The following is a 17092-nucleotide window of genomic DNA, read 5'->3' as shown; positions in this document are numbered from 1 at the left end:
AAAAAAAAATAGAAAACGTTTTCGCGCCGCGCGCTCGCGGAGGCGAGTGTGAAGCTTCTCAAAACTATCGCGAATCATCGTCGGGCGATTGGGCAATCGGCCTCCGTCGGCGCGGACATATATTTTCGACATCACGTATATACTCTCCGTGTAGGTATAATAAAAAGAATCCCAGGCACGTGGCGGCGAGAACGCGTCCGACGCGTTGCACGCGCGAGCAAGAATGCGATTGCACGATGCCGCGGCGGCAGATCGAGGCAGCTCTAGGAAAATTCGCATGGTGCATCTGCCGCGCCGCGCCGGCGGGCTCCCCGGCGATCCTCGACACATTTTCCCGTCCGCGGGAAGCGCTAGATCTTACCGGGTTCCCTTCCCCCTTGCCCTCCCTCTGCCACCGGCCGATTCGATCTCGAAGACGGCCTTCGAAATGCGATGCCGCACTTTCGAACCGTCTGATCGGATGAAAAAAAAGGCGCCTCATCGCTGGCAGGGCAACGCTGATCTCATCCTCGGATCCCGAAGTGTATCGAACCAATTACCGAGTTTGTAGTTACGAATGAAAGGTGGATGTGAAGAAATACGCCTGCCGGTAATCGGACCGAGAGTGTTGGTAGAGAGACGCGACGTGAGGATGAGTGGGATATAAATCCAATCTATTCGGTGTAGTGCCGTCGCGCGCCGCGTCCCCGCCGCCGCCGCCGCCGCCGCGCCGTTTAGATCGCGAGAGGCTCTCTTGCCCGATCCGTAGAAGATATAGAAGCGGCTCGCATAAATCTCGGTGGCGACGACTTATGCAAACGTTTAACAAATTTACGGGTAATCCGACGTCACCCGAGCCGCGAGTGCGAGTGACGTCTCAATACGGCGATTTTCACGATTAATTTTACGATATCCCCGATATATATTTTCGAATAGATTGCATGCAACGTGAAGATTCCATTATTTCGTAGCCGTTTAATGAAACAGATAGATTGATTAATGATTGACTGAAGAAATTGTTTTTTTAAATTAATATCCCTGCTGATTATTGTTTAATCATTTGACATGTAATGTTTAACCCGTTCGTTCTCACTATAGCTATGGCTATGAATTGTGAAATAAAATATCACACACACTGCTATATTTTAATACAGTCGAACCTCAATAACTCGAATCTTAAGGGAAGAGCTATAAAAATCTTCGAGTTATAAAAATCTTCGAGCTATAAAAATCTTTCGACTTATCGAAGTTTGAGTAAAAGAGAATCAACATGAAAATTCAACTTATGGAAGCTTTGTACGAGAATTCATAATTTTCAGATTATAATGGCTTTTAAAGGAAAAAATTCGAGTGATTTTCGAGTTATCGAAGTTCGACTGTATATCTGTGATTCGAATATAAATAAAGTCGTTATACTCTTATGTAGATGTAAGGATTTTACGCTTATACAGATATTTTAATATATATTTAAAAACTTTTAAATTTACACACACACACACACACGTAGTATCATTATCTTTTATTTGCTGTTTTGGTAATAAAAATTAAATTATATTGGTAATAAAAATTAGTTTAGACAGAATTAACTGTCTTGAAATATTTGAGATGGATTTGTCAAAGAAAAAATAAAATTTTCGTAATATATAGGTTTCTACGTATAATAACATTGCAGTACATTTATTATATACATACAGTTACGATAAAAATGTGTACAATAAATAATATGTCGAAAAATTCTTAAACATTTTCAAAACGTTTTCAAAATGTTTTTATGAATCTCATATGTACAAAAATACGAATAAATATTCTTTTGTAGCTGTTAAATGATTTGGGAATGAAAAGGTTAAAGCGCTAGAAAAGAAGTAAATTTAAATTCTAAAAAAAAATATTTAAAGAATGTAAAAAAAAGATTAGTACAAAGAAAAGAATATTGTGCAAGTTATTTGAATATAACGTATATAAACTTCGTGAATTTGTACGAGTTTTCAGAGAAGACAAATGGAGATATATCTTTAATCTTAGTCGAGATACTTGGGCGCTCCAAGGAATATAATTGTGACGTAATCAGATATATTATTAAATATCAGATATATTATAATAATCAGATATATTATTAAAAAATTGCAAACATAATGGGAATAATATGGGAAAAAGCGCATTTGTCCCAGATATCTTACTCTTTTGCTAATCGAATTATCTCGTCGATATATTATACATTTTGCATTTCGATATTCGCAATTGTGCGCAAAATAACATCGGCAACATTATTCAATATCATTCAATCCGTATCGTTAGTATTATTCAATGTCGTTTCAACATTACACGTTGAGTAAGCACTGTTACTTGGATGGCTCTCATAGAGATAGCTAAGAAACACTTCTTGGCAAAGTGTATTGATTCAGTCGGTCCTTTTGTGAGCCTGGTTCAGGGTCTACAATGACCTATCTCATTCTCAGCGCTTCATTTGTTAGGCAGAGTCATATCGCCGCTGTTGTCAATGTTATACCCGAAGTGGTGCAACTCTCCTCTGCCGCGTCTCTGCGAAATCAGCCGCATCAGGCGCTGCTACAAGATGCACGGTTCTCCAGATTGGCGCACAGTATAAAATTTGCCCAATCTATATAAGGGGTAGACGGGGAGGGGCAAGAGCGGACCGGGGGGGGGAAAGGGGGGGACAAAGATATTCTGCCTGTGGTTGCGTGTTGCAAATACTCGTCACGGAGAATAAATATTACGTATCGCGCAATGCGATTTTAGCTGCCGGCAGATACTTAAATTGACGTATCACGCGCGAAGCGGCTGCCTGATCCCTTTTTCGATGCCCGGGTTCCTTATACGTGCCCCGGTATGCGATTGGCCACGCTGTTACGAGAAACGCTCCGAGATGCATCATACAGCGAGCGTGTCTACGGACGCGCGAAGCCGCTCGATTGTATACGCATGCGGAGATTCTCAGGCGTGCGCGGTAAATACTTACCCCGCGAGTTCATAAACAATCTGATATAACTGCAGTGAGCGTTATTTAAAATACATAACGTTTTCACGATGATGCGATTAGTGTATAACAATAATTGTGTAGATGTAATATATGCGTTATAGAGATTTGGGACTAGTAGAAAAGAATATTTCGCATTATTTCAGCTGTTTTCTATATTGACTCTTTCAACGTAATTTTTACTTTTAATCAATAAAAATCATTATTTTTATTATTAAAGTCTGTTTCATTACATTTTTGAAATAAAATTTTACAAATTAACCGTTGAATAAGAGATAAGATCATCTTCATATACTTTCTATATCGATTTTGCATAAATTGCATAAATCACGATTTGCATAATATTTCGCGCGCAATCGCTGATCAAGAGCATTGCATGTACTTTTGCGATTAATTGTTTCCGACGTCTTTGTTCTTCTTTAATGTGAGCTTTATATTTATACTCGATAATGTAACGTCTTTGGTTCCGTATAGCATCATTTCATTATACCGTTAATTCCGCATCTCTATGCAATGACAGTTATTATTCATTGCAATTGCTAATTCGAGGATTTTAATTTCCATTTCCTTACTGCGACTATATTGAATCACGATGTCAAAAATCATGTGAATTTTTCTTGCGTTGTGTGTTACATAAATAATATGTTATTTTACTAAATATATTAATTTTTTGACATATCGATATTATGAATATTGTTATAACAAATGTATAAAATATCTTTTTATTTATCAAGCAGTTTATGGTAAGATCCATTTTCCCTGGAAACACAAGACACATGCGAATTGAATTATACGTTTAACGCATGATAATGAAACGGGAAATTTTTATGAGAAAAACATTTTATCTGTGTGTAGGACAAACAAATATAATTTCTGGTTTTCATGTGATATGACAATAAGTAAAGGTAAACAGGAGTGTTTAATTAATCAAAGGATTAATAGAATATATTTAAACAAATGTGAAAAACATCTTTAGTATCAGAAACAATATTATATATAATACGATTTATCTTGCGAAATTTATTCATTATTTAAAGAGTCCGTGCCAATTGAAATTACCGTTGTTCTTCTGATAAACACTAGCATTTAATTTCCTTTTCGAACAATATCATTATGGAAGAGCGTATTACAGCACACACAGAGATACATCACACACGAGGGATAAGATACCTTTCTTCTAATGATACGGTGTTCGCGAATTCATAAATTCAATAAGCACGCTATATCCTATAAGTTGCACATGTAATATTTACAGAATCTAATGGATGCTGATTAACGAATATTATTACTGTCATTATTACTGTGCTGTGTACTTAAAGAAAGGTCTTACGGTAGGCGCAATTTGAAATAATACCCGTACACTATCTCAAACTAATGTGCACGTTGCTGCAGTTATTATATCTGTTACCTATATCGCGCATTAGTAACGGTGAAAATATCTTTGTACTCCACATTTTATTTGAATTTCTAATTTATATAATATTTGATCGATATGCGTGTTCGAACACCATGACGTATTAACTACCGCAACTTCTGATAATCAATGCCTTGCACTGCACGGCTCGATGCCAAATTCGCTACGCGTCTCACAAAATTAAGTAAATTACTATTACAACAATATATACTAGTACGAATGTGAAGGTAACATTATCTAAATGTCGTTGTATGAAAATGTAATTAAATCGGTATAATATCACAAAAATATAGCAACTTCTTTGCAGTATAATTCTTATGTAATATCGTTGATCTACATGTATTCTATAATGAAGTATACCTTATCTGTAATTTTACTTTTGACAAAAAGCGACAATATACTGATCGCAGATTAGTTTTTGCATTTGAAACAATTAATGCCCATAACCAAATGTTGAATATAAAATATTTTTTGAATATGTATTTATTATATTACATATATTTTTAATAAATTAAAAAAATTTTTTAACAAGCGTAAACAATTTACGCCTTTTTACCTTTTTTTAAGTAATTTTTTTCAAGGATATCAATTTACGTGCTTGTGTGAATGGTTGGTGAATTGATCACCAACATGCTTAACTGCACACCGCGAACTTCAAGTATCTTTACCTTTTTCGACGACCTCGTAATTACAATATAATGGTGGTACCTTTATGGTGAGTTGTTTCGGGATATTACTACAAATCAGATCTGCACGCGGCCGGCAGTAATTTCGTCGAAATTGCAAATTTCGCGTGGTACCGAGCATTTCAGAAAAGGCACATAATGACCTTTCGCCGCACGTTTTAACAATTTTGGACGATTTTACGCATTACATAAGACTTACGAGAATAAGGGTATTACAATACGATACGATGCATCACGCTAAGCTGAGTTTGTAACTGCCAAATCTGTAACGATTACGTAATTTTTGGAAATTATTATTTTTTCATAAATTTTCTCCAAAAGTTTGTTTCGTAGATTCTTATATATGTTCCATTATTATTATTAATTAAGACTTTCGCTGTGGGAATAGCGTCCGTTCTTTCTTCCTCGCACAATTTGAATGATGAAGGCTAAAAATTTTCGGTACGCGCCGTAAGGTTAATCCGGACACATCGATCACCACATTAATCAGCTGTTTCACAAACACTGTCGGATTCCGGCATATGCGTGGGCCATCTTTCCATTCATCACGATCACCTACCTCAGCCTACTTCTGCGCATTGCTTCGTTAATGACTTCACACAACAACCTCGCACACAAACGCTGAAGCAAGAGAGTTCCATCTTGTTAAATCTTTTATGCCGCCTCTAAGACGGTGTCGGTTCGACAAAGAACGCAAATTTTATACGAACGCGATTTTCCATTATTCCCACCACTATTGTCAAAATGCAAATAACGAAATTAATAAATAAATATCGGCGAAATAGATTGGAGAATTTTCTCTCGTAAATAATATTTGCCGTTTCTGACGAATCTAAATATTTGGATTTGATTCCCTGTGGATTGCATACGGTCTGTATATTCGTTTTACAATTTCGACTTTCCGCTCGCGATAAACGCGCGCGATCGCGCGCTCGGCAACGCGATTCGATACGCGGCGCGATCGCGCGCGGGTGCTTAATTAATCTCGGCATAATTGCAACTAATTATGGATCGGGCACCGAGCGCGGCATCGGCAGGTAGGAGCACGGTGCAGATAGGTGGCCACGTAACTCATCCGAGTGAAGGCTCGCGGATGCGCACGGTTTGCTCTGTAATCGGGGATAAACGGCATTACGCAATGCTCCACGCGATGCGGAAGGCTCGTCGAATATGCTACACGCGCACCGTAGATATATGTGCATGCGCGTGGTTATTCTTCTGCCGGGCCTCTTTTGCTTTAGCCCGCGGCCGAGCTACATCAGATCTGATGTAGCGCGGATACGTCACCTCTCAAGAAGCAGGATTCCACGTACGTGAAGTAAGTCAGGGTAGGGATCGGTGTCTAGATGCGCCTCGCGTATATAAAAGGTGTCTGAACATGAAACAGTAGTTCATACACGATGTCTACTTTCGGGTCCACTAGACTTTACATTCCTTTCTAAAGGATACACTTGAATAAGACATTTCAAGGACCACCAAAAGGTTCTTAATATTGCGACGATCTTTGCTTACCGAGAGTTTTAAAGCGCAATAATTTTTTAAATAATGAGAGAAAAATTTTTCTCAAAAAAGATAAAAAGTATGTCTATATAAAGAAATATCCAAATCTGCATGCAACAAAGAGAAATTAAAATAAAATAAACTGTTAAATTATTAATTATATTATTCAAAATTAACTGTTTAAAAATAGATGTGAGATCAATCATGGGCGTCCGCAGGGGAGGGAGGCAAGGAGGGGCATTTGCCCCCCTCTCTGAAATCAAACAAGTATAAGAAAATTCAAAATTGGCTTTCTTATTTTTACAAATAATTAAAATAATAAATATGTTTGTCAAATGTGAGAGAGCTAAAATACAACACAAGTACACAACGTTTGGACATTTGCTCCTCGCGATAGTTCGTATTAAAAATTTGGATTATGCCCCCCTCTAGAAAAAATCCTGCGGACGCCCTTAAGATCAATGTAATTATACAAGTATTTAATGTACTGTTGTATAAGACCAAGATGAGATATAAAAATTTGACGTATCTAAATCGTATTAATGTATACATATTTTTGCAAATCTGTAAATTACTTCGATGTCTTCTAATAATATTATGTAGTTCGTAAAAATTTGTTTTAAATGTTTAGTATTATTTTAAATAATGTAAATTGTCTTAAACAAAATGAAAATAGACATATATAATATATAAACATATATATATATATACATATTGCAATTTTATTAAATTTTAATGAATTTTAGTAAAGCATATTGCGAGATTTTTGTGTTCTTTTATTCGATTATATAAAAAAAGATTCAGAAGCATACGGAGTTAATAGACCGTTTCCTTCATTACGTGAGACTCTCGACACACGAGTCAATTAGAAGGGAAGAGATTCTCGTGCGGAGAAATATATTATTGGAGCAATCGCGGGCATTAAAGATGAAATCAAACAGGAATCCCCTAACGAAGCGTTTCTTAATCGGTCTGAGGATTCACGCGAGTCGCACTTTAAGCAAAAATGCACCCGGTGACTTTCTCTAGAGAGGACCAATAAACATGGTTGGAATATCCCCGGTTTCATTCGTTCGCGGGCGAACTCGTAAATCTTCCGAACCTTTTTCGCGCGCACGCGACTGTCCTAGATATCTCGACGCCTATCCGATTCACCTCAAGTTTGTAATAGCCAGGATCTCACGGACATCCGCGTGCGCCTCAAATTTGTAATAGCCCGGACATCCGCGTGCGCGCGATTATCTTCGCCGTTTCTTCCGTCATATTTTCTTATGTTCGAATGACATCGTCACGTTTTAAAACGTGATGAATGCGCAGTGAAAAATGGATATCTATTCTTGCAGAGAGTATTTTAAGCAATTTTTAGCAGGTGGCTAAATTTCAGATTTTTTGCATCCATTTATTATTAATAGAAGATTTTTATTTTATTTTAATACATAAATGTTTAATAATATGTTTTGCAAAATAGTCTTATTTTAATTTTTATTATATATATATGTATGTATGTGTGTGTATTGTAAAATTTTTACTTAGATATTATTTCAATTTAATCTAACAATAAGTATAATAATAAAGATTTATATATTTATGTTACACATACATCATTTGCAACAATAAGAAAACATTTGTATCGACTTAAAGATTATATTATTGCGCTTAATATGAATATCAAATTAGCAATCCAAATTAATTTAAAATGATCTAATATATATGGGAATTAAATGAACCGGTTTTGCGAAATTATTCTAATATTCCTACTATGCTATTAACACGATATGATCATAGAATAGGATAGAATGATAATGGTACAGATACTTTTATACGTGTAGTAATGTGTGCTTGCGATTTAATGAAATTTGCAGTGTGCAATTTAGATGTTACACGTTGGAGAAAGTTTATCTCCACAGACGGGCACGTAAACTTCCTGATGACATAATGCAAAACAGCAGCATCTTCTGACGATGTACTTACAAGTAACTCAGGCGCTGAACTTGACATAATAAGAAAAAAAGCACATACATACATTTTGTCTTTTATAAATAAGTTGCCGTTATACGTTAAAAAACGTTTCTTTACCACACGAAAGAGCTGTAAACAGCAGTTGAAATTTAAGATAACTTGGTTAACATAAATTTACTGAGTAATAGAAAACATCATTAGTCCAATATCTGTAATAATATATTTTATGTTTCATATTTTTAGAAAGTATATTCTTTTAAAATCTAGCAAAAGAATATACTGTATGAACCTCTTTTAAGCGGCACAATTTGTACGAGAGAGAAATATACAGCTAGCACAGGCTCCTGAGAGAGTAACTGTTCACCAGGAAAGAGTTTTATCTCATCTCTTCATATGAGAAACTCAAGGCAAATATGGGACGCGCGTCTCTGTCCGAGATTACCTACGAGGTGTGCGAAACAAACACAGGGTGAATGCAGTGGGCAAGGTTGAATAATCAAGACGTTCCTTCATCAACTGTATGTATAATTATAACGGAAACGTAACGTTTGTCACACATTATAGCGTTAATGTCGCAACATTTTGATCACGTATGTATGACTTTTCACGTATAGTAAGAAAATGACGAAATTGACAAAGATACGCGCGATTGATATAAGTAATAAGACGGAAAGAGTTGAATATAAAACGCAATTCTTCCTCGCTACGATAAGCCATTAAGAGTTTTGGTATTGGATATACAAATAAAATTATACAAATAATATATTTTTATGAAAAAATGTCTTTATTGGAAAAAAGACTGTGCTCACAAGAGGATCAGTATATCCTATATAATACTTTCTTATATATTCTAATGGAAAGCAGGACCGTATGTGGGTGACGGTGCTCCCGGATAAGTATTCCTTCCACCGAAATTGTTATAACTGCTGTCTATGGAATTGGATCCAAACTGGTAGTTGTTGGCGTTGTCGAAGTGTCCGCCGCCCGACGGGTAGTTGTAACTGCCTTGGTTACCTGCCGATATAAAACATCGAGAAATATACTGCGAAAGTTCGAACAATAATAAATATTATAGAAATTGTTTAAAAAGAAATGAGAAGAAATTAGATTTAACATGTCCGAATGAATGATTTTGTTTAGGTATATTTCAACGCGTGCAATATCTCGTAAAGAAATTCGCTTTTCTATAGTCTTTTTATTTATAGAATGATATACAGGAAAAATTAATTCATGCGAAAAGAAACACATTCAACACAACAAAAAAGTGGAAGCAAATCATACGAATCACCAAAATCACGAAATATAGTTTTTATCGTTAATAAGATTAATTTCTCGATTTGTATATTAATTAGATATTTTTTGTTCAGTTTGGTCACTGTTATTTATCCTCTAAGAATGCTGAACTACATGTTTTTAAAATATGCAGATATCACATGTGAGTATATCATGCTTGAAAAAATTAGGAGTAAAACGTTTTATGCTACACACCCCCGGTAAATCCGCCTCCACCGCCAATTTGATTTCCCTGGTAGCCGAAACCTTGACCACCAGCGGGACCAGCCCCGTAACCGGCGTTGTACTGGTCCGGATAGGACGCGGTACCCTCGTACCTCACGTCGGCGTGAAAACCGGTCCTCCAGTCGGCGTGATAAGTGACTATCTGCGTCCTGCCGTCCGGAAGCTGCACTCTATATTCGCCGCGCACGGTCTCGCCGTCGCTCGTCTCCTGCCTACCGAAGTCGTTTCCGGTAGCCTGGTCCTTCACGGAATAGCCGAATTCGTAGGCCTTGGGCTGAAGCAAAATCAGATGCGAGCGATCGTGAATCCCTTGTCGCCCCCCCCCCCTCTTTCCTTGTATCTTCGTAGAAGATGCAGGTAGAATGTAGAGAGAGAGAGAGAGAGAGAGAGAGAGAGAGAGAAAGAGAGAGTGAAGAAAAGATGCAGGATGCAAAAGTACAGAGATAAATGAGGAAAGGTGATAAAAAATAACTGGAATGGATGCACATTATTAATGCGGCAATGACGCAACCTCTAGTCAGGACGACAAGCTTTCCTTCCTTCGTCCCGGGCAAAGTAGAGCGGACGACGATGCTGAAGAGAAGCCGCCGCGATTTAATCTGGCTCATGGCACACACAACCATCGCCGCTACTATCACCAGCAGCGGCACGCCGCGCCGCGCGCCGCGCCGACGGGCAGATCCGTGCGAGATGCGAACGCGCATCTCGCGAGCGCGCTCAGATCCCCGGGACGATTAGCTAACCAGCAATAACGATTTACCGTGAATTATGCCCGCGGTCGCGGTTCACCCTATTAATATTGTTACATCATCCCCGTTTGCGCCACGCTCTCGCTCTCGGACGCGAATTTGTAGCATCTCGAGGCACTTGAGCGCGATGCGTCGATCCTCGATTAGCGTAATCACGCCGTGTTCAAACAATGTGCGAGTAGTAAGCTGAGAGCAGGACACATATAAGCATTTCTTTCGATCATAGATTTTTAATCTAATTGATTGCGAGGTATATTGTGCAAAGTGATGATTGGCTCGTACAATGATTCCTTTTTTTTTTTTTAAGATGTGCGAACAGCAAGAAATTTAATTTTTTTTGCTAACTCCATTGTAATATCTTCACGATATATACTTTTTCAAATATAATTAGTTCTTTCTTTAATAATTAAGTAGCTTTAATTTACAGCAGTAAAATTTAAAAAAAACTAAAAAATAAAATATTTTAATTCTTAATCATTACGATATTTTTTTTAAACAAGTAAATTATTAAGTATATACAAACTGATATTTTTTAATATTGATCATTACGTGTCACGATTATTATTTTTATATCAATTAATTAGTATTGATTATTATTGATTTTATTTGCAAACATTTCAATTATCAAACAATTCTCTCTTTCGATGATGATTACTACTGAAAGTCTTATAATAAACGTCTTGCTGTGAGAAATGATGCAGCCTTAATGTTAATTTGAGATAAGTGGGTAGTAGGTCTCATAATGATATCAGCTACAAATCGTGAGAGATTATGAAAGATAAAGGAAACATCTCGATCATAATATAACATTAAGTATCTCAGGATCTATCATCCTACTCACCGCCTACAAAAAAAAAATCGTGAGATCATTCAGAAAATAGAGTTAGTTCAAGCTCAGAGCGCACTCCTCCGGATGAAGGATTTGCGTAATGAGGTCAGACCTTTCTTTTATCCGAAGAGTTCAATGTTACTTCCAAGACATGACCGAATCTAGATCTGAAGTGTTCAACTTTGACCTCGGGAGTGCCTCACGTTTTCGTAACAGCCGACAGAATAGTCGGCGAGCACATTAGGAGCAGGGATCTAGTTTTAGAAAGCAACACTCTGAAATTCTATGAACAAAAGAACGTCTGTCTTGATGATGTAATATGCTTTTTCCTTAATAATGTTTCGGATTATGCAATCCTCAAAATCATCGGCGGAGTATTGATTTATCGTGAGTCATCTTAAATTTGTAAATCGAAATCGCAACCTTGAAAGTCGCGACGAAACGTTTTGCAAAAATAAAAATGCTTTTCCATCGCGCTAATTAATACCAATTATTTTGTATCATTTTATTAAATGATTTAAGTATCAATGAAAAAACTGTATCGCTTAATTACTTAATGAGCGTCCGGGTTAATTATGATCACGCAATTTGAAGCTCGATTTCGCAAAACGTGTTGCACCAACTATTGAAGTAATCATTGAATGAAGATCAAAGATGGATAGACCGAGATTCGATCCCACGTTATGTCAGATCGTATTGCATAAATTTTTAATCGGACAATTGCAATATCTCGTCTCTCGTAAACATTCTAAATTATTTCTTCTACGTTTTACCGATACATCTGTATCGGCGTTTGTATTAGCGCTCGTATTACTGTCAAATTTATAGCATTTATTAGCAAATCGAACTTATAGCATTTATTATTCAATTTAGTATTACTTCAATTGCTTCATCATTGCAAATATTTTATATCGGATATTTTAAAAAATTATTAATAAGCACGGGTTAATTATTGTCAAGAAAATTGATTTCTATTTCAAGAGAAGAAGTGTTAGCAAGTCATGCAGGTATATTGGAACATATATTGGATACATTGTCTCTAATCATACGTGCAATTTCATTGAAAGTTGCTTAGACATAGACGTATTACAAATACCTCATTATCTGTGTAATCCTGCCCACCATGATCGTGCCCACCATAATGGCCCCCAAATCCATTTCCACCACCTTGTGCCCCATGACCTCCACCTGCGTAATTTCCGGGAACGCCGTACTGATTGCTGAGGGGTGGTTCGCAGAGCACGATGCTGATGCTCGCCATCAAGGCGAACAGTACCTGTATAAAAATATTTATTACATTAATAAATACGCATAAACACATAAATGATATTAATATAAAAATATAAATATATTTAACTTTATTATAATTAGATAAATGTTTAAATCTGTTGAGAAATAATTCTATTTTAAGAAATAAGTATCTAATTCTGAATAATAAAACTTCCCAAAGTAATAAATATTTAATATTATTTATTATTATTAATATTTATTTAATCCCAAAATAGAAAACATTAATATATATACATTAATTATTTCTGTTCAACATCATATGTATATCAACGCAAACGTAGTAAGGATTGTTACCTCTATATAACTAATTTCTTGCTAGGAAAGTAATAAGTTTCCAAAAAACAATTTTTTTTAAATCTCTTTCTTAGGTTCTATGTATTGTTATTTAATAAAATTGTTTATAGCATTTATCGTTTTTCAACATTAGCTAACGCAAATAATTTGAATTAGACCAATCACAGGAACGAAAAGCATTTATCTTCGTAACACATGCCCGCATGTGTTACGAAGATAAATGTTGCAAAGTTAACATTTGACACGTAGATGTTAACACGTATAATGTTCCCACGTGCACTATGTTAAATATATATAGCAAAGTGATACGGGTTCAAACAAAAAGGTTTATTGTCAGCGAAACGTTAATTAGTTCCTAAAATATTTTCGATGATTTCCCAGGGATGCTTTCCATGCGTCAGATGAGAACGTCAGATGATCAACAGCGCGCACGTTGCGTAGGCGGGAAATTAGACTCATGCGCTTCTATCTTTTCTTCTCTCGTTTCTGCCGTATCGTGAGAAGGTGCACGATATTACATCACCGGCACTTTAAAAACTGACGCAAGACTAAACATAACGGTAAAGGAATCAGAGAGCTCTTAGGCACGTAATCCGTGACTTTTCCGCGGGAAAACGTCTTTCATACGCACGATTTTTCAGATAATTAAGTAGCTGCTTTAGCTACACTAATGTCTAAGTATAAGCGAAGATAAAATCTCGCGTGGGCACAAATTAGTTTTGTGGAATGGTGCAACGGTGGATTAAGCCGACACTTACGAAGAAATCGTAATTATTCAATTTATGCATTGTATTTTATATTTATATTGCTGCGTTGATAGAAAAATGACACAAGTCAAAAATGAATATTTTAGTCGTGTCACTTTTTTATTAATGCGGCGATATGTGTACCTAGGTACACATTTTTTAAATATACATGTATAAGATATTAAAATATATAATTAATAAAATCTGATATACATGTATTTATGGAATTTTGTACATATGTGAGATGTAAAAATTTTGAGAATAATTATAATTCTACAAACCAGCACTTTCCAGAGAAAAAATAATTCTATTAATGAAAGCAACTTGAATCAACCATTTAATCCTATACCAGTTATATTTCTCTGCTTTAGTAAACATACAAGTAATTATGCGTGTTATAAATTACATAATTACACATATTAATCACATTACATTTCAATATACGTGTATGCGACGTATATGTACAAATATGCAAACTATTGTTCTAATAATAACAGTAAACTATTGTTCTAATAATAACAGTGTTAAGTTAATAGTGTTGAGTTGTTAATATTTGTTAAGAGATATAACATTAAAGATATAAAATCTACATAATTTTTTTCTTATTTTACAGTATTATTATCGCTTTTTCATTTTTTTTTTATTATCAATCTGATTATTGTTTTATAAAGTGTCTTCCTCTATATCAATTGGTTTTTTTATCAATTTGTTTTATAATACTATACAGAGAATTCAAATTTATAATAATTTTATAATGTTATCGAGCGGATAAAAATATAAAAACTTTAACTGATTTAATAATTTTTTTACGTGTACTTAAAATTGAATGCAAATATATAATATCTAATATAAAATTTTATATAACAATTGATTTAAATTTATTTAACGTTTAATAATTGTAGGAAAAGATAAATATAATAAATTAAGAAAATATTTTTAATGTTATTGTTTTAGTTAGTTATAGGTAATTATTTGATTAGTATTAAGCTTTTGACTATATACATTTATAATTTATGTTACGGTATTATAATTTTTCTTAGTAATTAATGTTAAATTTTTGCCTGAATAGTTTTACTTTAGTATCATGTATATTTTTTATAATTTAATGTTTTACAAATTCACATTTTTTTTTCTCTCTCTCTCTCTATCTCTTCGTATTTCTCTCTCATTTTTTCTTGTTTTCTACACAGATATACACAAAATGTTAATATTTGATTTAATATTATTATCCGTTAATATTGATACCGCTTTTAATATTTATTTATTCGAAACAAAGGAAAAGCAAAGAAATAAATTGAAATGTAGGTGTTATTAAATGCAATTAAATATTAAAAATTATTAATTTTTCAAGAAAATATGCATCTGATAATCGATATTATTTGATTTGAAATTTTTTTATTACTGCGTATTAATCTCAAATTCTAAAAATTGCCCTAAAATAATTTCAGATCTTATTTTATAAATATCGAATATTTCCAATATTATGCAATAACTGAGGAAAATATAAAAAAATATATTTTCATATTATGTGTAATTACTCTGTAAATAATAATTTTAAACAATAGAGAGGAATTAATATATTATGTAAGTTTTTAAAACATTTCAATTTTGTAGTGTTACAACTATATCCTTCCTTTGTAATACCTAATTTCTCACACAAATTAAGTAATAAGACATTCACCTTGTCCTGAGATTTCTACAGTACGAATTCTTTTTTTTCTATCTTCTCTAATTTTTAAACTCATGCTTAGACTTTAATCTTAATTTTAAATTGTTATAAATTAGAAAACTACATTAAAGTTCTAGTTACTACATAGTTATAGTATTAGAAGTTTTATGAAATAAGCTCCAATACAAGTAACCAATCTGACTAATCACATGCATTTACCCAGTAGCAGATACCAAGAATTAATACTGACATAATTTCGCTGATGTAATTTCATCTTTAAATACATACATGCAATGAAATTTTTATAATTACTCGCGAATAAATAAAACACGATATTTAATATAAATTCCTTTCTCGCGTACTTACGGCGAAACTGAACTCAGCGAAATTATATTAATGTTATCCTTGCTATTTGGCTCGATGGCGGATTATCTCGTTTGGCGATCACACTTAAGACGCGAGGAAGCACACCCGCGACCACACGGCGCGTTTCCCAAAAGCTTTCCCGAAAGTGAGATAAAAGCCCAACTAATCGATTTATCGAATCACGAGTCTGCACCTTCCTCGCGCGGTGCATTACCTGTCGCACTATCAAATCCATGCTTGGGGAAACGGAGATCGCGGGGGTGGATGGTGGTGCGGGAGACGACGCTTCTCGGACACCGTGTGAAGTGGAAGAAGAGCACTGGACTGAATGCTGAAATATGGTGACGTTTCGGCGCTTATACTGGTGCTTATATAGAGAGATCTCTCTCTCTCTCTCTGCCTTTCTCGTCTTCTCTCCGCTTCCACGGAGAAGATCCGTTTCCTGTCGCCACCGCCACCTCCACCGTCGGGGGAGCAAAGCCGAGGGATTCGCTCGAGCGGCGGCGGCGTAGGCAGTATAAGAGACGGCGGCCGCATCTACTCCAGTTCACATAGGGAGGCCGCGCGTGTGGAAAGCCCGCGCTTTATTTCCCATTGTTCCCTCTCGGCTGGCTCGCGCGATTTCGGGCCCCAGGTGCAGCGAGCGAGCGAGCGTATAGAGAGCGTAGAACGAACGGAGCAGAGCGGATCCGAGTCGAAGAGCGTTCTACGCCGCGGAGAAAGCTGATTACTTCATCGCGTGGGACAGCCCGCGGTGCGGTGCGCCGTTGTTGCTCGCCTTCTTCGAGCGGACTAATTAGGCAATTGAGTCTTAATTAAGTCGCAGGACCAACGGACGCGAACGCGCAGGAGTCCACGAGTGGGTCCACGGGAGCTCGTTAACTACCGAGAGACATACAGGATCCCTGTAAAACGGACACGACGCTCAAGGGGGAGTGCGTACAGAAGGCGCGTAGGAGGACGTTGAGGCTGACATTGATAATTAGTAGATATAATTACACTAAGTATCATTAATATTATAAAGACGGTCTAAAGTCTACACTTATAATAACTAATGTTTTATTTGGAGGACTGATAAAGTTGAATTGATAAATTCAA

General features: G+C 35.8%; 1 protein-coding gene across 1 annotated transcript; it reads right to left on the bottom strand.

Moving 5' to 3' along the window:
* Window positions 1-9296: 9296 nt before the first annotated feature.
* On the bottom strand, window positions 9297-16331 carry LOC105451887 (pro-resilin-like). The gene is made up of 4 exons (XM_011692605.1): window positions 16209-16331; window positions 12726-12905; window positions 10022-10325; window positions 9297-9547 (listed from the first exon to the last, which is right to left on the bottom strand). Exons 1-4 carry the CDS (start codon window positions 16227-16229, stop codon window positions 9384-9386), a joined length of 669 nt encoding a protein of 222 aa, XP_011690907.1. The 5' UTR covers window positions 16230-16331; the 3' UTR covers window positions 9297-9383.
* Window positions 16332-17092: the final 761 nt, after the last annotated feature.

This window comes from Wasmannia auropunctata, unplaced genomic scaffold, assembly GCF_000956235.1.
Source record: "Wasmannia auropunctata unplaced genomic scaffold, wasmannia.A_1.0 LD336041.1, whole genome shotgun sequence".
Lineage (NCBI taxonomy): Eukaryota > Metazoa > Arthropoda > Insecta > Hymenoptera > Formicidae > Wasmannia > Wasmannia auropunctata.
This window is presented reverse-complemented; position numbering and strand designations above follow the sequence as displayed.

Bases quoted from the DNA above. Each gene is read 5' to 3' on its own strand.
- LOC105451887 (XM_011692605.1), bottom strand. From the start codon at position 16,229: ATGGATTTGATAGTGCGACAG. The intron at 12,906-16,208 runs GTAATGCACCGC...ATTTTTATACAG, and splicing joins TGGATTTGATAGTGCGACAG to GTACTGTTCGCCTTGATGGC. The intron at 10,326-12,725 runs GTATTTGTAATA...ATTTTGCTTCAG, and splicing joins AGGATTACACAGATAATGAG to CCCAAGGCCTACGAATTCGG.